The 20630-nt window shown below is 39.7% G+C and overlaps 1 protein-coding gene across 5 annotated transcripts; it reads right to left on the bottom strand.

Moving 5' to 3' along the window:
• Window positions 1-935: 935 nt before the first annotated feature.
• On the bottom strand, window positions 936-20581 carry osbpl1a (oxysterol binding protein-like 1A). Of its 5 annotated transcripts, none has more exons than XM_029430318.1 (29): window positions 20270-20581; window positions 18573-18702; window positions 17701-17786; window positions 17529-17603; window positions 17279-17390; window positions 17030-17115; window positions 16139-16283; window positions 15776-15843; window positions 15648-15692; window positions 15471-15544; window positions 15202-15265; window positions 14996-15091; window positions 13809-13931; window positions 13593-13674; window positions 13122-13228; window positions 10384-10546; window positions 9256-9442; window positions 8245-8320; window positions 6978-7112; window positions 6734-6831; window positions 6436-6618; window positions 5747-5854; window positions 5458-5547; window positions 3622-3748; window positions 3249-3362; window positions 3018-3141; window positions 2850-2940; window positions 2161-2181; window positions 936-1682 (listed from the first exon to the last, which is right to left on the bottom strand). In XM_029430318.1, exons 2-29 carry the CDS (start codon window positions 18694-18696, stop codon window positions 1580-1582), a joined length of 2907 nt encoding a protein of 968 aa, XP_029286178.1. In that variant the 5' UTR covers window positions 18697-18702; window positions 20270-20581; the 3' UTR covers window positions 936-1579. The 5 variants fall into 5 exon arrangements, with proteins under 5 accessions (XP_029286178.1, XP_029286179.1, XP_029286180.1 ...); XM_029430319.1 differs by lacking the exon at window positions 20270-20581 and adding an exon at window positions 19074-19234; XM_029430320.1 differs by lacking the exon at window positions 2161-2181.
• Window positions 20582-20630: the final 49 nt, after the last annotated feature.

Here is a 20630-nt window from a genome sequence, read left to right as displayed (position 1 = left end):
GTTCTAGTTTTGACCATGAGATGGAGCGCTCTACCTAATGTAATGTGCTCAGTTAGTATGTGATATCTCTGGTGTCACTGCATGCTGCCTTTATGTGTCAGCTGTAATGTACCCGTGATCTGCCTGTGATGTCGGCTGCAGTCTTCTGTGACCCTGTACAGGACTATATGGGTGATGAATGAAACACATAGACAAGGTTGCTACAATGATGACCCCTATTAACTTCCCAATAAGCATTGTGTGTCAGCTGAAAGGGGTCCGACTTTTAATTACCAAATGTGTGTGTAGAGGAACAGAAGGTTCAGTCACATGATAGTGTCTGTTCAAGTAATAATTAAATAATTAAACAAAGATTTTAGGTGTCGCCCAACGGCATGTACTTCAATGGTGTAAAATATGATAATTTAAACTAACAAATACATTTTGAATGTGTATATCTTTTTATATTTTAAAGATTAAATAATTAATGATTAATTCATTCAATCGAAGGTTAACATATCGTCCAAAGTAAGCCATCCTTCTCCAATACGCATTTTTGACAGGTGAGTAATGCACAAAGCAAAGTGAATTTGCATTTACACAATGTACCTTTTTCATTGTTCCGGCCAACCAGTACCATTTTCAACCCTTTGTGTGAGCTTTTCTTCGTCTTGTTTACCCTAATGGTTAGGTTAGCTATGTGAGAAATTTAATTTCAGTTCTCCTCATTCACATGCAAATCACACAAATACTATGCTCTCTGCGTTTCTGGATCTCTTTCACTGCACTGCATTGCAATGAATCATGGCAGTCTATCTATTCTCCTTCCAGGTTGGGAGTTGGACCCAGACCTTTGATTCAGAGACTATTAGATCAGATTACATTTTATTTTCAGACTCTGACGATGAACCTTGTCTTGCATCCCAAGCATACTTCACATAAATGGTAAAAACATACTTGATACATTGGAGTGTTTTATTTAAATGTACAGTAAAATACTTTCAATGCTCTTTAAGGAGGCAAAACACCTTCGAAATCTAAATCGTGTGACCTATAACCTCAACTTCAACTTAGATAAAATACATTAGGAGAAACAACATCCACATCAACCTCGTATTTACTGACTACTATTGGTTTTGTGTTTAATTTGGAGTCCAGAGGAAATTTGAACGACAAGCTGAGGTCACTGGTGGTTGAATTTGTGTAAAGTATATATATACAGATATACATTTAGAGTCAAGACACTGAACATTTAAAAGAAGACAGATACAACCATAACCTCTGTGCATAAGGACCTCTCCGCTGTGCTAAAAGTCCATCATAAACAGAAACAAACTGTTCTCAACGTAAATACAAATACTACATTTCAAAGCATTGTCAAACAACTTTACATTTCATAACTTTTAAATATGGATTATTGACATTTCTATGCCACAATCTTACCACCATGTAGTAGATTAAGGCCACACAGTTTAAGTAAAGTGTTTGCATATTGTTTGTAATTACTGTAGCTATTCCATTAAAAAAGGAAAACACAGTTTATGCTGCTGCGTACAAAGGACACTGTATGGTGCTAATTTCTCTGAGCAGGAAATATCCATTAGTAAATGTCTGGCAGCTGGCTGTATTTTCTGTCCCAGTATCCACTACAAAAGAGCCAGTCCTGGGAGCTGTTGTGGGGGTTCTGCCCCTGCTGAAACCACCTGAAGACACAGCGAAGACACATCAGCAATCAGTTTGAGTTCCTATTAAACTAACAGCTAAACTGACACCAGCCAGAAAATCATAACTCAAACAAATCAAGGAAAACGAGTAAGGAAGGTCAGGCATGCGTCATCACAAGGTTAAAGAGTACTTTGCATGCAGTTGGATGTTTATGTTGTTTGCGTTCGACTAGCTTTTTATCGTGTTATCTTTACTGCACAAAAGCAAGGAGAGGAATGATTAGGGGGAGAGGACTCCTGTGGTGTTGAATGATCATGAAGCTGCCATGCTGATGGAAGGGAGAGCAGATTGATCACATTGTCTACAAGCTGTCATACATATCATCACTGATATTCTGATATATTACCATAAAGCAGGACAAGATAAGAAAATGTGTTTGGAAACACTGAAACTGCAAGATCACATGATCACATCACACATTTCAGGAAGATCAATCAAACAGCGAGCAGCTCTAACCTTGGGCCCAGGGCAGGAGTCCTTAACATCAAAGCGAAGGTGTAACAGAAAAACAAGTCACATGACAATACAATGGAGATTTAGCCTGAGCATTTTGAAGCAACAAAAATATAAAACCGTGAAGAAAGAGATGATAAAATAGCTGCACCTAACAAGAAGACATTTGTCCACAATGAAAACTGTATATAAAGTAAATGTACAACAGTGCTAGTAGAATCATAAACACTAAACACATAAACTAAACATAATCTGAGCTGACAATGTTCACACTTTATTAAATAAATAATTAGAAAACATTTTTTAATTACTTTCTTGACGAGAAGATTGAATCCACTCCCGACATGAGAGTGGATTTATTATTCTTATCTAACTAATCGGCATCAATCAAACAAATTAAATGCATTTTAACATTTTTTTTTTTAAATCAATATGAAAACTTACTAAAAGATAAGTGTCTTTCAAATTATTCCTTTAAAGACATAAACTGCATATAAAGATAATGAAAATGATATGAATGCCTCTTGAATAATATTAAATATCAATTATTGCCATTTTAATTGGTCGGCCGCTTCATTAACAATGACAGGAATGACATTTATGTCACAATGAAAATGTGCTGCATATATTAGCTGGTTATATGAAAGCCTGTTGAGTTAAGAGAGAAGAACACTTTGAGTCAACACACTCACCTCATCTTCCACTCTTCATCAGATTTGGAGCGGTTTTTGCGAGCAGCTCTCTGTTTCTCCTCGAGCCTTTTCTTCTCCTCACTGGCGAGGTCTATTGGAATAATAGCATTATAGGGTTTCGGATTGCATAGAGAGTATTCTAGTTTGTGTGTTACCAACAATTATTACCGATGTCACCGTTCTCCATGGCTCTGATATCTGGCCTCAGCCTGCAGTCCGTCTGAGGGATGGCTCCCTCCATCTCCGTACGCAGCTCGTTTAGTTGCATCGCAAAGGATGTGAAGCTGTACATCTGCAATTAAAGACCAAATGCATTAGAAGATTACAAATACGAAACACATGCTTATTTTGTGACTGCGCTCAAGAGAAAGCTTGTAGTGTTAATTAAATCAGCGAGACCTCGACAGAGTTGGCCGGTCTGGGTGCGATTCTCCACAGCAGCTGGCTGCCAGGAATCATCTCCACGGTGTCTGCAGCTGGAGAAGGAACCTCTTCCTGATCTTCACTGCAACCCTGAACACCCACACAAGTGACAAACCGATATAACTCTGCATTGAGAAGTCTGCACATGAATAAAGCTCTTTGCAATATTCATTGTTACAGTGTTTATTGATATAATAAGGTTAATTATGGATGTTAGCAAAGATCTCATGATATTTTCATTGTAATTGACTTTTTAAAATATTGAATACTCAAACTGCAATGTTCACATGATGAATAACAATGATGAGCTGGTGTGACTCCTTGCTGTTCAGTAGGAAGCAGCTCATACCGCTTTGCTGCTTTTTTTCTCCCCTGCGCCTTTCTTGTCGTTTTTCTTATGTGCCTCAAAGGCAGCAGGATCCACAACATACAGGCACTCTGTCCACTTCCCATAGAGAGCACACAGCTTCTTTTTGCTGCAAAAAACACACACATGAACACATAGAAATACTCTCAGGCACAAACACTGGATAATGATTTCAGTTAGTCTGCATGTGTCCATGTGTGTCTGAATATTGCATGGTTGAATATTTAGTCTTGTTATTGTGAGTCATTGATTCTGTTGTGTTAGAAACACAGGGTCTATTTTGTTTGATTGAACCATTTGTTCTTCTTTGTTTTTGTAATCTTCTTCAATGACATGTAAGATGCTTTTTAAGTCCATGTCCCTCGTTGGTGTTCAAGGCAATTAATTATTAACGTGAATTGTTGATTGATAATTAGCATGATTGTGATGTTCTCGTTTAACGGGGGATTGACCCCTAGCTAACGGCCCTGTCACACATCTCCGTATGGCAGAAACGTATGCTGGCGTATATGAACATTTGTCAGAATCCAAATACGTCCAACTTTTCATCGGATCGGAAAAGTGAACGTATACAGATACGCATGTCTAACCTATTGATAGCGTATCACTTACTAATACAAAATGTATCAGACGAATACATAACGTATACAAAAATATGACTTATACAAAATATCGGCAATATGCTGGTTTACGTTGATATATTATTAAGAGTACGCTGGGTTGCGTTGTTGAACGCTTCATAAGTTATGCAGACATTACACATAAGTTACGTTACACATACGTGAATATGTACGTGAATACTTACCTATGTAAATATAGTACGTAAATACAGTACGTGACTACCTACGTGAATAAGTTAGAGGTACGTTAGATATCGGCTACGTCGGTTGACAGTGAACCCTACAGCCAACTTATTGATAACGAGTGGATAACCTATTCGTAACCTATGTTAAACTTATCCCTGACGACGGAGTAACTTATTAAACGTGTTTCTACAGTACAGCTAGCGTTCAGCTAGCATTTTGGGAGCTTATTGGGGTTTGAATATAGTATAAAGGGTCCCTGTGAGTAGCTCATCCTCACTTCTTCACAGCACGTCTTGATGAATACATCTACCCAGTATCAGAGAGCATGGAGGATGCTGAGAGGCTGAGACAAGAGTACGTTCTGTTCTCCAGCATCAGCATGACGTGAACCAAATGGCACTTTTCCAGCTCCGTTGGCCAGACGCTCTGATACGTTTTGTATAAGTAAGTGATACGCTATCAATGTTTGACATACGTATAATAATTTGTTATGTATACGTTATGTATACGTCAGCTACAACACCGCTGTGGAAAAGTTGGACGTATTTGGAGCTACTTTTCATATACGCCGGCATACGGCGGTTTCTGCCATACGGAACTGTGTGACAGGGCCGTATGTCTGGCGTGTTCGGCGTATCGTCTGCGTCCTTCGAACGATCACAACTTACCCTTAATTTATATCAACGTATTGCCGATATTTAGTACACGCCAGCATACATTTCTGCCATACGGATATGTGTGACAGGGCCTTAACCTACTTAACTTTGTAGGTCCTGATTGACAAATGAAGCATATTTAAAAAAGCTTTAATCAGCTTATTACGTCATATTTGTTTTAGAATATTAAAGCATGATAAACTGTATATGGATACTGTATGTAGCAATATGCTAAAAGTATTTACAGAGATGAATAATTCAGTGTGTCCACTATTTCCCTCAGCAGTCAAGACCGGAATAACAAACATTTGCCAAAAAATACTTTTCTGAACATCATGCATCAGTGTAAGCCGCACCTTTTATCCAGAATATACCCTTCAACCTTGTGCAGTTCTTTGCCGAAAAGGCCACATGGTTTGAAATTCAGGCAGCACCTTTCACCAGTTCTAAGTGGAAAAGAAGAAGAAGAGAAAAACAGCATATTATCCTCTCACTCTCAGCTGGCTGAGTCATACACAACTTCCTCATCCGTTCTGTCCATTTTCCTCCTTGCTGGTCAAACTTCCTAAAAATGATTTGTTCTACTTGATACATTTACTAAACATTACTCTACTTACTGACTTGGGAATTATTTTGTGCGCTTACCTGTGGTTGATCACCTCCACATTTCCATACTGCTCGATCCACAGCTGGCCCACAATGATGTTGTGAACACAACATGTAGGGTTCGTCCATGTGTAGGCTTCATTGTACCTGGAGATAAAACAACGACTTTAAAAGGGAACTCTGCCAATTTTACACATCAAAGTCTGTTTACAGGTGTTGGAGAGTACTGCTGCAGATGTGGGGGAAAAAAAGGTTGTTTGAAGCCTTTTGTACGTCTCCAAAGGGAGCTGTGTGAAGTCTGGTAAATGTCTTCAAGTGATGTTTCTCTAGTCAGCGTTGGTTGGGGCTAAAGACTACAAGTTTGGGTGTGGTATTAGAAAGAAGTGAGCCTACCAGACCTCTCCAGCCTACTGCTCATCTCTGCTAAAGGCTAAAGGCTTCAGGCTACATCGGCTGCTACCAGCATTACTCACCTAAATCTAAGACTGAACTGTCTATGGTCAAGTTGCATTATGGGTAATGTAGGTGCCACGTTTTGACAGTGATTTAATTTTTTTTAAGCTATGCTAAATGAAAAGGAGTACTTTTAAGGAGAATGCACGTCCAAAATGGTAACGTGTCACATGATACAGAGGAATATTAGAAGTGTTACAAAACATTTTAAGTAAATCAGATTTATTTGTCTTTTTAAGAAGAATGCTTTTTAAAAATGAGCTAGAAGTTCTTACTTGGGCAGCTCCAGCGTGATGACACCTTTCGGTTCTGCTTCCACACTCTTGCCCCAGAACTTAAGTTTGGGGTAGATGGATCCATGAAACACAAAGTCTTTCTTCAGGCCCTCAGCATGGAAGGCGCTGACCGGAGGGTGGTGGCTCACCTGCTCCGATATGAGCCTGAAGCCCAGATCATCTCTGGGACGAGCGGGAAGACAGCGAGAACGTTAGAGGATGATGTACAAGAACACAATTGTGATGTATGGTAATGTATTTGGTACATGTTGAACAAGTGCTGTGTAATCCCACTTACCTGACAAGCTCATAGGTTTCTCCCAGCAGAGGGTTGAAGGGTTTACCTGTCCGCTCCCACTGGGAGGCGACAGCGGACACTGCAAACGCAGCCACACACTGCCAACAGCAGATAAGCACACACCTCACAAATTATACACACTAAACTCAAGGGTACTATTCAAATGTGTTCAAATGTGGCTGCATTTTCACACAATTTGAGTAATTTGCAGATGATATGTCCCGGATGTTTAAGAGCTTACTACCTTCATCCTCTCAATAGAGTCTGATGCGGTGTTGGCCTGGTGAATGAGGTAAGTGTGCTCCATGTACTCAGTCAGACGCTGCAAGAAGCTGAGCGGTTCGTTGAAAATCACTGGCATTGTAATCTTGGAGAGTTCCTAAAATAGACATTAAGAGGAATAATCACTGAGTGCTTCGCATGAAAGTAGACATAGAATGAACATGTAAACAGGGATATATTGCCATAGCTAATGGAAGATGACACCCTCTCAATAATGAAATAAAGATGAGATTATAAACATATATATATATATATATATATATATATATATATATATATATATATATATATATATATATATATATATATATATATAGATAGATAACATGTTCTATAACTTTGGGGCGTAATGAACAAAAGCTACATCCCCGATTTTCTTTCGGCTGTTGCCGGGAAGCCTTCAATAAACCAGCAGCAGATTATCGCAGTGTTCTTGAAGGCAACTAACCCATTAAAGGCTTTGTATATAAGTACAAATCAATTCCAAATGTTACAGAAAGCCAGTGCAGAGCAGCTAAAAACTGGAGTGCTCTCTCCTCCAGGTTCTGGTTAATAGCTGAGCTGCAGAGTTTTGAATGAGCTGAAGACTCTCAGTGGTTTTTGAAGAGGAAATGAAGGACCATGTTTCCTTACAGAGAGAAAATAAAGTCCCCTCACATGGAAAGTGTAATCATGTTGAGTGTTGAAAAGAGAATATTAGTCTTCAAACACGCTGTACTAGTGTCAGTATGTCATTTGTACAGTAGGTCATTTTGGGGTGAAGCGTCTGCCAAATAAATAAATGTAGATTTTGAATATTAAAAAGTCTGTGTGGTTCTGTGGACAATGTTTTACTCAAACGTGACTGAAAGTCTTCTTTGGATTGGGTTTGATCCACAAACGACGCAGAATGTTTTATTGCTGCATGTCATACTATGAAAAACCAATATTTTGTATTTTTGAGGTGAGCAAACAGTTGCTTACTGACAAGCAGTTACAAAGTAACATTACTAGTCATTTTTAATTGTGTTTCTGCCAATCTAATGAATTCAAGTCCAATATTAACTCAAAAAACAATATTTTTGGTCTCCACCAACTCCTGAGGGAAATATCTGGCACTTTAGAAGCAAAATGATCCTTTACGTCACCTGCTGGTCTCTAACTGTGTCTGTCTGCAGTTTGGTGTTGATGCAGCTTTTTTCACTAAAGCAGCACGGCTAATAAAGAAGATACATAAACATCATTCTCACCATTCCAATGCAGTTCCTCAGGATACTCCAAATACTGAAGTCATTTCTTGAAAACATTGGTGCCGGCAAACTGGTCCTAGAATAACACACACACACACACACACACACACACACACACACACACACACACACACACACACACACACACACACACACACACACACACACACACACACACACACACACACACACACACACACACACACACACACACACACACACACACATATTATTGACTTTGTGTTTAAGAATAGACACTTTTCATTAGAGTAAATGTACTAGACATATAATAGCTGCAGATGTCATATCTTATTCAAGTGAATATAGTCAACAAAAGCCTGTAATGTATTGTGTGACACACTGGAACAAAGCCCAGAGAGACAACCTACACCGGTATCATTGGTGGTAAACAGCCTTGGAATCATCCATCAGCAGGAAATATATCTTGTAAGTCTAACAGAGACAGCGGACCAACCAGGTCAAACTATATTTGAAGAAACTATACTTAAAAATCACAAGAACATAGCATATAAGCCGTGTAAAATAAATAACAGGAAGGGTTAATATAATACTGATATTCCACCTAAATACTCTAAACTCTTCTGTCTACCTGAAGGGATTAGCCAACATGGGATCACACTGCACACTGATTATTGCATGACACTGTGTGACCGTATTAATATTTAACAGCTCCAACACAGAGCTCAGTTCTTTCAATACAACTCTTTCTTTTTCCTTTACCCCTAAATTATTCACACTACAAGGTGAAAAGACCCGAGGGAGGACATTAAAATGGAAAAACAAAGACTGCTGAGAAAGCAGAACTCTCACAGCAGGTTGGGGGAAAATAACACCTTGACACCTGTATCAGAGACATCTTACAGCAAGAAATACATCGCAGCAATAATATTCTGCCAGGAGGAGATAGGCTCTTTGTGGAGTTTGTTTCTTTTGATGAGAGCCGGATAAAAGCCCATTTAAGAAACTGTAGGGGCATACAGCAGCGCTGACCTATGCTTTGCAATTCCGTTGGGTTGAGTCTTGTCCTTGTCGCCATGGTGATCCTCCTGCAACATGCTGGTGGGGCTGCTGCAAGGGCTGCTTACTAACATAACAGAGCCTTCGTCCTCCTCGTCCTCCTCAAAGGAACGGCTGGCCACCGTCTCAAAGCCGCTCAGGGAGATCTCCGAGTCAGATTCTGCCACGCACACATGGAGACAAATCATTCAGTTTAAATTGGTAGTAGAAGAGAAACGGAGAAATGAACTGTTAAAAGGACATAACAATCAAATTGGGGTTTATTAACAGAGCTATATAATAAAATGAGTTATCCAGTACCTGTGGATATCTTCATATAGTCTGATAATAAAGCCACACATGCATGAGAGCAATTCAACCTAGACATCGGAAAAGCATCTTTGTCTTTTAAAAATATAACAACAATCAAATCTAATGGATCCGTATCAAGATTATATATGTTAAAAAAAAGTTATCGTCATTGGATTTTAAAAACTTTATAGTAAAGTCATATTGTTTTAAACCTCAAACATCCAGCATCATTCAGGCTGTAATAACAACACTGCATAAATACATAAAACGTTCCACTGATACGACTAATTAATTAACTAATTATTTATTAAGTCATCTATTTAAGTATACTGTATATACACATTAAATGCATATTATTTTCTTTCATAGTAATTTTAAATTAAAATGTAATTGTGCACTGCTAAATAAATAAGCAAACAAATCTAGAACATATCATTCACAATCATGCTGTACAACATTAAATGCAGAGCTCCCACGCAGATAGCATCGAATTAGATACTTGTAACAAATGAAAGAAAAAGAAAGCACAAACTCCTGTAACATCTTCTGTTTTGTAGCCATTTTCTAAACATCCTCAGTCAGTTTGAAATGTTACTACATCATGCAGGTTTCTCACATCAAAAACACTCATTCATGTGAAAAGGCTTCACACTTGCGCTTACGTCACGCTTGAGGAGCGGCAAACCAAATACCGGCAGGAAAAAGTATTCCAGTGTCCTAAAGGTGAATGACAGAGCAGCGAGTGTGAGCGGGAGCTTGTCACAGAATCTCCTACAACTCCTGAGCGTGTTTGATAACGTGTCAACTCACCAGATACGGCGTCGTGGAACTCATCCTCGCTGAGGGCACTCCGCGGTGAAGATCCCTTGACGACTGATTGCTCAAGTTCGTGGTGCTCTGTGGCGAGAGTCTGCAGCGCTTCGGAGAGGATCTTATTCTTCTCTACCTCCTGCTCCAATTTCAGACTGCGCACCTGAGCTCGCCACGCACAAACACACACAAACACACACAAACAAAAAGAGAGAGACTAATCACTCATAGGAACATTCTGTGAGTTTTCATTTGCTACCAACATTTTATTCTGACTCTCATTGCAAACAGAAGAGAAATGTGTGTGACTATCAGACTGGCTGTGATGCAAATATACAGCCCGTTGACTGACTGATCCTCCCCTCTCTGCACCATCCTGTCATTATCAGACCCACGGAGAGAGAGACAGAGATGGAGCTGAGAGGGACAAGCCATGTTTATCTGTAATGGAGGACAGCTACCTTGATGCTGCCTTCTCAAATAGCCTGTCGCAGAACATGATTCCCGGGGAGGAGAGGGGCTCAAATGACGAGTAATGGACTCAGATATAAACCATTAGCCAAACCTCCCTTTTACACAAGACATTAGTGATAATAATATGAACATGTGCTCATTTGTTTTTCAGCTGCACCTTTCTGAAATGATGTTTCCTACTAATACTCATGATCACGAGTACATGTTGAGTGTAGATACCACAAGAGAGGGAGTGTTTTACTTTAGACTGTCAAAGAAACAAAAGAGGGAACATTGAGGCTAAATAATCAACCACAAGATTGTAACCAGGACCAGAGGAGGCAAAGTGAAGTGGGGAGAGAGTGCTGTGTAATGACAGACTAGGATCCCTCTCCATCATTGCAATTTACTGAACTTTAAAGAGGAAATTCCTGCTGCTTGACACCTACTCAGGTGGTGCAAAGTGCAAAACAGCGCCACAGGTGCTGCAAGGGATCTTATACATTTCCTCATCACACCCCGCGGTTTTATTCATACCGCATAGCATCACGTGCAAACTGAGATATACAGTGAATGATTGAGTTTTCTCCCATAGAGACCAGGCCTATTCATGGTGAGAGCTCTGAGATCCTGTGAGCCTTTTATCGTGCGTTCTGCTTCTGCAGATCACAGTTCAAAAGGCTGCACAGCTGAGTCCTCGAGGCTCGGCCCAGGTGTAAACCCTGAAAGCGCTGGACTGGCTCTTAAACTGAGAACATTCAAAGGTTTTTTTTGGCAGCCTTTATGAACACCAGTACCTTATAAAGATCCCCGAGATATTTAACTATCTCGTTGTGTGAGATGAAGATGGGTTAGTGAGCATGAGTGTGAGGAGAAAAGTGAACAGGAAAAACATTGTAACTGAGACTTCTGCCAATAACTACTGATTTTAATCATTCAGGCAATTTTGTCCATGTCTTTGTTCTTTCTATTTGACTGAAGAGGCAGCATGGAGTGTATAATAGGGACTGAATCTGTGGATTGTCATGTGAAGATGAACGCCCCTTGATTTCCATAATCAACAACTCAAGTGTGAATTCATCACTGAAATGACGGTGCTTTAAAAGCAGCAGCACTACAACATATCAGTTTAAACAATCTAAGACTAATTATCATTCAGGTGTGACGTTCTGAAATAATTCTGGCTCAATGAGCCAAACTATGATTGGCCATTATGCAAAATTAAAGTTAAAAAAAAAACCCTCTCACTCTTTAGATTTTAAGTGTTGGCTAACTACGTCTAGTGTTAAAGCTTACAAAACCGAGACATGATATTATGATCAAATTAAAATTTGATATTCCCCTCAAAAATGTATGCGTCATATTCAGCTGCATCACACAGACTTTGTCAGACAGTTCTGTGTATCAGCCCATCACACAAACAGTCCACAGCTGTGTTGGACAACAACTGAGCCAGAGTGCTGCTGGGCTTGTTCTGGCCATTGTAGTAAAATCCTGATGGCTGATTGCTGTTTGCCTTCATGTTTATTGCAATCTCACTTAATGCCTGAAAGAATTCCAAGTCCAGTCTCCAACTCAATGAGCTACTATGAGCGTTAAGTTTACACACAGAACCTCAGGAGGGCAGTCTCATGCACTAACACCCATACATGAATATTATTATGTGAACGTAAACGCAACGTAAATGTTATATAAATAAAGTTTTAGATTATTACAGAATTGATGTACAGGGTTGGCCGCTTGTTGTGAGCTATAATCTGTGCAATCTATTTTTTCATCTTGCAGGGATATAATCTATCCTCTCAATCCTTCCATTATAATCAAATCCATTGAATCACACACAAAAGGAAACCCATCTGACAGCTTATAATCACTGCACTCCACCGAGCGGCTTTCATAAGGAGCTGTGAATGCCGCTCTCTTATGAAACGTGTTATGTTTTACATCTTATTCTCTAAAAAGAACCCATCACTATATATCTGAGGATCCTGGACAGTAAGGGTCCTCTTGATTACAGTATTTATGGACTGCATTTTTTAATGCTCACGTCACTCAAAGCACAAAGAATATATACATTTCTGTCTTGAAAACCATTGATGTGTCTTTCCACAAATGATATCCTGGTTACATAATCCATAGATATAAAAGTCAGAGCTGATTATCCCCAAATAACGGAACATAAAACCAAAAGTATAATTTCTTACAATTTGAGTGATCTTGAAATAAACCTAAAATGCTGATAATTGACAGTACAATAAATAAAAAACCTGACATTTGACACTTACCCCTTCCTGTCTGGAGAGGAGGCTGAGACAGACACTGAGATTGGAACTGGTCTTGCTGGACAACTCACAGATTTCTTGCAATTTCTGCGGTATGATGGATGGAAACCCTGAAAAGGGGGAAAAACACACCAATGACGAAGCATTAGCACAAAAATAATGAGTGAAATAAAAAAGTTAAACAAGCTGCTTAAAAAGCAGAACAAACTTGCATGAAGTTCAAGTTAAAAAGTGTTTTTTTCACAGCCTCAGAAAAGCTACAAACAACAAGCAGAGCGAGCCTCAGAAACAGATTATGGACATTGTTCCCTTAATACTGTGCATTTAAATCTGCTTAATGAGGTTAGTCATTTCATTAATAAGCTTTTCATTTCCACTCTTAAATGTTGTACTAATCTGTGAGGTTTCTTATGTGTTACATATATTATAATACATAAAAGAAAGCTTAATTGACGATGAAATAACATGTTTTACGTTCTGCCAGCCTGTCATCTTTCACCATGGACAGGAAATCTTCCACCTCCTTTTCCAGTTTCTTCTGGCTGGCCTCCGCTGCCTGGTTGCAGAGAGATAAGAGGAGACTGCAGATGAACAAAAGCAGTAGAGGGTGGGAGGCTTTCTAGTTCAGTGAACACCCTGTGGATCATTACTCTGACATGCTAATTATGGATTTTATTTGTTTACAGCCACCTGTAGTGAGTCTGTTAGCTCCCCGAGTGACATCACTTCCTCCTCCTCGCCCTCGCTGCCCTGTTCCTGGGAGCAGTAGTGTGTGCTGAAAGCTGAGTGCTCCTCCACTGCGTCCACCCATGCCTGGAAAACAAAAACAGATTTTTCTTTGGTTCGTCATAAAAATCGAACCCATTATCGAATTTATTCAAAAAGCATGACCTTGGAATTATAAGCTTTGAGTGGTTCATTAGATATTGACGTTCAATGTTTTCGCATCCTTTATTTATATATATATATATATTTCATTGGTCAAAATAACAGGCACTCTGAAGGTGCTGAAGAACTCATCTTCTGTTTTGAATCATAAAGCTCGATCTGCTATGACATAACAAAAGACAGAGCTGTTTATAAGTCAAAAAACAAGTTTGTATCTATGCTTAGTATGAATATTATAATAGCACAGTGGCAAAAATCTAAATTAAAATCAGGATAGATTTTAATGGGATGCTGTCTAATTACTATGTGAAACTGTTGTTCGTGAACAAAAAGAATAATCAATAATAATGGGGCACGAAAAAATTAAAAAATCCAAACCTCTGAAAGGCAAATCGATAGAGTGACGTGCTGGATATGATGAGGGGATAGAGAGAGAGAGAGCTACTTGTGTGCAGATTATTACATTTTATACTGAAGGCTAGTTTCTCTCAACTGTTGCCAGAAGCTGCAACTGAAAGTGTGCATCAGGTTATGCAGACGTTGCACACATCGTAGTTAAATAAATCATTATATTTATAATATTATAAATAACTATAGTTTGGCAGAGCTCCAGAAGATCCTACACAATGACGCAATATTGCATCGAGTCAAGTCTCCTCAGTTTTTGTTTTGCAGCTCTGACAGAAAGCAACGATGTTGAAAAAGTGGATCAAATAAAGAAAAAAGATAAAGTTCAATCCTACTTTGTTTGAATACACTAAATCCTGATTACTAAAAAGAATAATATTAATGCTAGATATTTGGGCACTTAGCTATTTAGACAAAAACATTTGGTCACATCAAAGATTTCCACTGATTTGACTTGATAATAAGATTATAATGTTTTACTAACAATGCAAAATAAAGCACGTTAGAGAAAGACTTTTGAGATAAAGCCTTCTCATTTCATGCATAAAAGTAAAAATAGACCGTCACAAAATTAAACATACTTTTCTCGCTGCCTCGCTTTTAGGCGATACTTTGAAGTGATGCACGCCGTCATCGAAGCACTTGAGGGTAAAAGAGCAGCCGTCTTTGGCTCGAATCTGGAAACGAGAACATTAAAAACATTCCCTTGAGCAAACGTTATAATTTCAAAAATTCAACACAGCAATAAAAAGAAGAAATGGATTGTAATTCCTAAATGTTGTCTTACCAAGCACTGAGCATGTGTGAGGGACTTGCAGCCTTGCCTTCGGGTATTTTCAGTTGCATCTGACCTTTAAATGAGAGAGAAATTGCAGAATTACTTTTGTTGAGCGCTGACACATTTTTAATGCTGGTACAGAAGACAATTTTTTTACTTGTGTATTTGTCACCTCCAGCAACTTTCTAATCTAAAGTGTGCAGTACTTCCATTTATCTGGCACAGACATACTTTCACATGATTGAAGGAGCACAGCCAAGGTGAGAGGTGCCACCTACTGTTTTGAGTACCAGGATATAACCCCGTCTTGAAGGACGACCCAGTAGGAGCGCCAGCCAAAGAATCTGGAGCTCTGCGAAAAAAAGGAATCATCTGTCAGATTTTCATCGATTTCTACTTGTTGTTCAGTCTTTTCTGATTTCAAATGGTGGCTGAGAGACAGCGTCATACTTTACCTTACAGAGGAGTCCTTCGTACTTTTTGACTTGGCGGGTCATACCCTGCAAGGAACACAGGTGAGAAACATAAAAAAACAAATCAAAGAACAAATCAAAAGTAGCCGACTGATCAGCTGAGCACTCACCCGATGAACGTTGCTTTCAAGGACCAGCTTCATTGCTGTGTCACTAGCCAGGTCAAACGCTGTCTGGCCTGTGAGTTGTGGGCACACAAGACAACAGAACACATGTTCACAGAAGGAGAAAAACAAACTGATTTCCAAACCAGCCCCAGCTTGTGCTAGTTACATAAATGACCACATTTCTTTTGCAGAAGTAACCAGAGTTCAAACTACATTTGTGCAGAAAGGATATCTGCTGACTCAGACAGTATTCCTGTTTGGGTGAAGGACCTTGTAAAATGAGTGAAATGTGTCTTTCTTTAGTGGGTTGAGTTCATTGTTGGCATTGGTCTTTCCATGCAAAGAATATAGAAGTCTTAGTCTTACCTTTCTTGTTCTTGATGTTGGGGCTTGCTCCACTTTTAAGCAGCTTCAGGGCACACTGTCTCTGGCCTCGATAGGCTGCAGAGTGCAGCGGAGTATTACCCAGCAGGTCTGTGCAATTGATGTCGGGGCTCTTCTTCCTGCTGAGCTGCAGCGAACACACAGGACAAAAAGTGATGGATTTATTTGGTGTCAAATGTCCTGCAGGCCTTTATTATTCTGCTAAGAACTGAAGCACGACTCTTCTCACTTTGTTGTCCAAGAGCCAAAAAGGTTAAAAGGGATAGTTTGGATGTTTTGAAGTAGGGATGTATGAGGCACAAGACAGAGTACCAGCAGGGATTTAAAGCAAATACTGCTGTGGACGGGGGGGGGGGGCATCAGCAAAACGTATATTTAGCCACCTTAAAAAAGGCCCATCTAAAATACAAGCCGTTATTTACGCTCGCTTTAAAGCCACTGGAGTCATTTTACCTCGCTCAGTTAGTTAGTTTGTCTTATTGTGCGACTTCCTGTCTACAGCGCCTGTTCATTGCTTTACTTCCGTTATTCCTGTAAACTGGAGGCGAGCCACCCGCCATATACTGTAGGTAATACACCGACTATGGATAAGTACCTCATACCATCCCAATCTGAACTATCCCCAAGGTTGCTCGAAACTTTGACTTGTGAATATGTGAAGCTATGTGAGAGTGGAAAGCATGCCAACATGCTCACAGTGAAAACAACAGTTACACACTGACATTGCAATCCCAAATACATCTATATTGCGTGTAACACTCACTACTTCTTTCCACTATAGTGAATTGCCTAAATAAGCTGAGGTCATTTCCAAACTATTATTACTTCCTATCTTTGGGAGTATTACATCAGGTATCAGTAGCTTGCACTAACCAGCTGAGTTAAAGTTGAAAGGTCTCCTTCTCGTGCAGCTTCCAAAAGTTCCTCTTCCAGTTTCCTCTCCTCGGTTCTCTCGGCAGCTGGTGTCAGTGAAATGATGGGATTTAACAAGAAGAAATGTAGCGTGACTTTACAATCTATACGTTATATAAACCACTTGTATGATTAAATATTAAAACATTAAACATAGAGATTGCTAAATATATCTTTTCATAAAATCGGTTGACAACGTGTCTCTCTCACCTTCTAACATGCTTCTGATCTCTGCATTTTGAGTGACATCTTTGGGAATCTGTGCTGTCCCATTGATGACAGTAGCACATGCATCATAGTGCAGCAGCAGCATGACAACCTCCTGATCAATAGGTGATTGATTGGTTCATTGCTTGATTGATTGACTGAATGGATGAATAAATGCATGCACAAAACCAAATTTATCATAAAAAAGAGGAGAAGAGTAGAAGGAAAAAGCACAAAGATGCATTAAAGGTACCTTTCTTCCTGTGAAGGCTGCTTTGTGCAGCGGTGTGTCTCCGACATTATTGGGTAAGTTAACATCTGCACCTGCCTGCAGGAAGTAACCCCACACACACACACACACACACATTCAAAATCTTTTTTTTTTTTTTACTTAGAATGTTTTATATAAAAAATTAACTCCCTACCTTCAGTAATTCCTCCACTACATCTTTGTGTCCAAAGTAACAGGCCAAGTGAAGAGGTGTCCATCCCAGGTTAGACTTTCTTTTCCCTGAGAGAACAGGACGTACTGTGTTACACAGCAAAGAAAAGCAAGCAGAAGATGGTGGAGGCGCGGCAGCAGCTTGCCAGCGGTCCCTCTCTCAATTGCGTCAAACCGCCGCTGCACGGATCACGACCCGCACCAAATCCTCTGAACACATCACCCCCATTCTCCTGAAAGTCCCTGTTCAATCCCGGATCAATTACCCGGATCAATTACAAAAACATCCTGCTCACCTACAAAGCCCTCCACAAACTCGCCCCCACCTACCTAAGTGACCTCCTTCAGGAGTACACGCCCTCCCGCTCCCTCCGCTCATCCTCAGCTGGTCTACTGACAATCCCCACATCACGCCTCACCACCATGGGTGCCAGGGCCTTCAGCTGCACTGCTCCCAGGCTCTGGAACGCCGTCCCTCCACACATCCGACCGTCCGAAAACTATTACAACATTCAAGTCCCACCTCAAAACTCATCTGTTCAAACTGGCCTACTCTCCATCATCCTGTATCCTGCCCCCCCCCCCCTCCCCCCTCTTCTCTTTATTGCTTTCTTCCTGTGTCTCCACCATTTCTCTGGTATTGTTTGTCTGCTCTCCAATGTCCTGCTGTTTTTATCTCTAGTATTTTGTACGTTGTCCTTGGGTGTCTTGAAAGGCGCCTCCAAATAAAATGTATTATTATTATTATTATTATTATTATTATTATTATTATTATTATTATTATTATTATTATTATTATTACACCACACACACACTATGATTGATAGTATTTAGTCAACAGTATTACTGATGTACCTCTGCAGTTTATGTTAATCTGCGTCTCTCCCTTTATCTTGGACATGAGGAGCCTCTGGATCCCCGGCAGATCTCCGTTCCGGGCGAAACTCAGGAACTGCTCCTCTGGCTCGAGCTCCTCCATGGACCCCTGCAGAGAAAAACTGCAGGAAAAGAAAAGTGGCAGCACGAAAAGATGCCTTTTATTTCTGTGATTCAACTGTAAATAAAAAGATGCTTTGAGAAGGACACATGCACAGAGACTCTGAAAAGAAACCTACTAGCTATATAGGGAGTTTATGCTTTGATCATTTAGAGCTAAATAGCAAGAAAAGAGGACCCTGTATGTTTTTCTCTAGATGCAACATTTAAGTACTTTATACGAAAACTGTATAAGCAAAACACTTATTCAAAATAAAACATACATATATCTTTACTGTGCTACTTTCATAAAGTTGAAAGACTCACTAGAGAGAATAAAAAAGGGTAAGTCTATAGCTGCACTGTAGACTGTACACCTACCTCTTCCAAACACCACACCTCCAGTTTGTAACAAAGGCTTTCTGCTAAAACGTGTAGTCTCCCAACCCAAGAGGATCACTGTGACAGCATCACGGTTATTTTCTCAGACACTGTACAACAGCTTTCACAGTTTTCAGTACTCTCTGTGACAGGCAAACCAAACGTGATGTGTAAAAGCAATGGAGTGCACTTTTACAGTGACTCTTCAAACCTCCTGCCTGGAGAAGTTGCCTCGTGTTATAACTCCTAATAAGTCGTCATCTCTCACTGTTTAGGACATGTGAGGACATGTGAGGACAGGAGTCACAAGAGTTTTGTCATACAGAAAAAGCAACTGTCAGAATTATTACAAAAGGTAGCAGTCACCAGACTAGCCTTACAGGAAGGAAACAAGTCATCCCTTTTCCCTTTATACAGTATAGGTCCACATGACCTTCTGTATTTGCAGTGAAACTGTTGGTATGCAGAGACGAAAAAGAGAACGCTTGCTTTATGTAATGGCATGGAATGTCACGTAGCTATGACAAAGAATTATTTAACCACATCGACATCAGACGTCGGCAAAGAAAGCCCCGACTGGCACTCAAACTGTTTTTTCTAGGATTGAAAAGCATGTGACACTATTCAGCCTGTCTTTCTACTCTACACTGCAATCTCTAAAAACCCTGTACACTATTCTACAGCATAAGCAGGATACATGCAGAGCTTTCTTTAGTGCTTCCATACTCAATATTTAAAATCCAGTTTTTTTATTTTTATTAATTTATTATGATGTTTAATCTGACCTCCACTTTGACTCATGTGAGCTCTGTTATTATTATTATTATTATTATTATTATTATTATTATTATTATTATATTATTATTATTATTATTACTATTTAAAGTAGAAATAACACACATTTCAGGCTAGTTATTCAAAACTAGCCTGAGGTGATGGCATCTGTGACCAGGTGACATGAAACCAGCTGATGTCTCATTAGAATAACACATCAGCAGCTAAATATCAGTGGCAGAGGAAGTATTCAGATCATTAAGTTAAATGACCAATACTACACTGTAAAAGCAAGTAAAAGTATGTAAGTATGATCAGGAAAATGCACAAGTACAAGTAAATGTGCTTATTTACATTCCACCTCTGCTAATAATGATCAGCAAAAATAAAATAAAAATAAAACCAGTGAGCCAGACACTTACTGCTTCAACTGTCCCAGTCTTGAGAGGTAAAATCCAAGGTGTTGAGTTCTCACACAGGCCCTCCGTGGACCTGCATGTGATGTCTAAAGCCCCCCCTGAGCCGTTTCCTGCTGCTGGACTGCAGCACACACAGTCCGACACACAGTCCGACACATCACACTGTATCACGCGCTCACTCACACATTTACACGTTTATCGCCTTCAACTGACAATGAGCTGATGAAGAAACAGATGAGCTATATGTCTCTGTCTCTGTCTCTCACACACAGCGCTGTTTTCTGTTTACACTGACATCAGCTGTTCTATGCAAAGCGGAACTCGCCCGGGATAACCTTTTGCTGCCTTTCAAAATAAAAGCACT

Source organism: Cottoperca gobio, chromosome 4 (assembly GCF_900634415.1).
Source record: "Cottoperca gobio chromosome 4, fCotGob3.1, whole genome shotgun sequence".
Taxonomy (NCBI): Eukaryota; Metazoa; Chordata; class Actinopteri; order Perciformes; family Bovichtidae; genus Cottoperca; species Cottoperca gobio.
This window is presented reverse-complemented; position numbering and strand designations above follow the sequence as displayed.

Excerpts from the sequence above, each read along its gene's own strand:
- osbpl1a (XM_029430318.1), bottom strand. The coding sequence starts at position 18,696 with ATGGAGGAGCTCGAGCCAGAGGAGCAGTTCCTGAGTTTCGCCCGGAAC. Across the intron at positions 17,391-17,528 it reads CAGCCTTCACAGGAAGAAAG|GAGGTTGTCATGCTGCTGCT; the intron begins GTACCTTTAATG and ends CCTATTGATCAG. Across the intron at positions 13,229-13,592 it reads AGATGACAGGCTGGCAGAAC|GGTTTCCATCCATCATACCG; the intron begins GTAAAACATGTT and ends CCCCCTTTTCAG.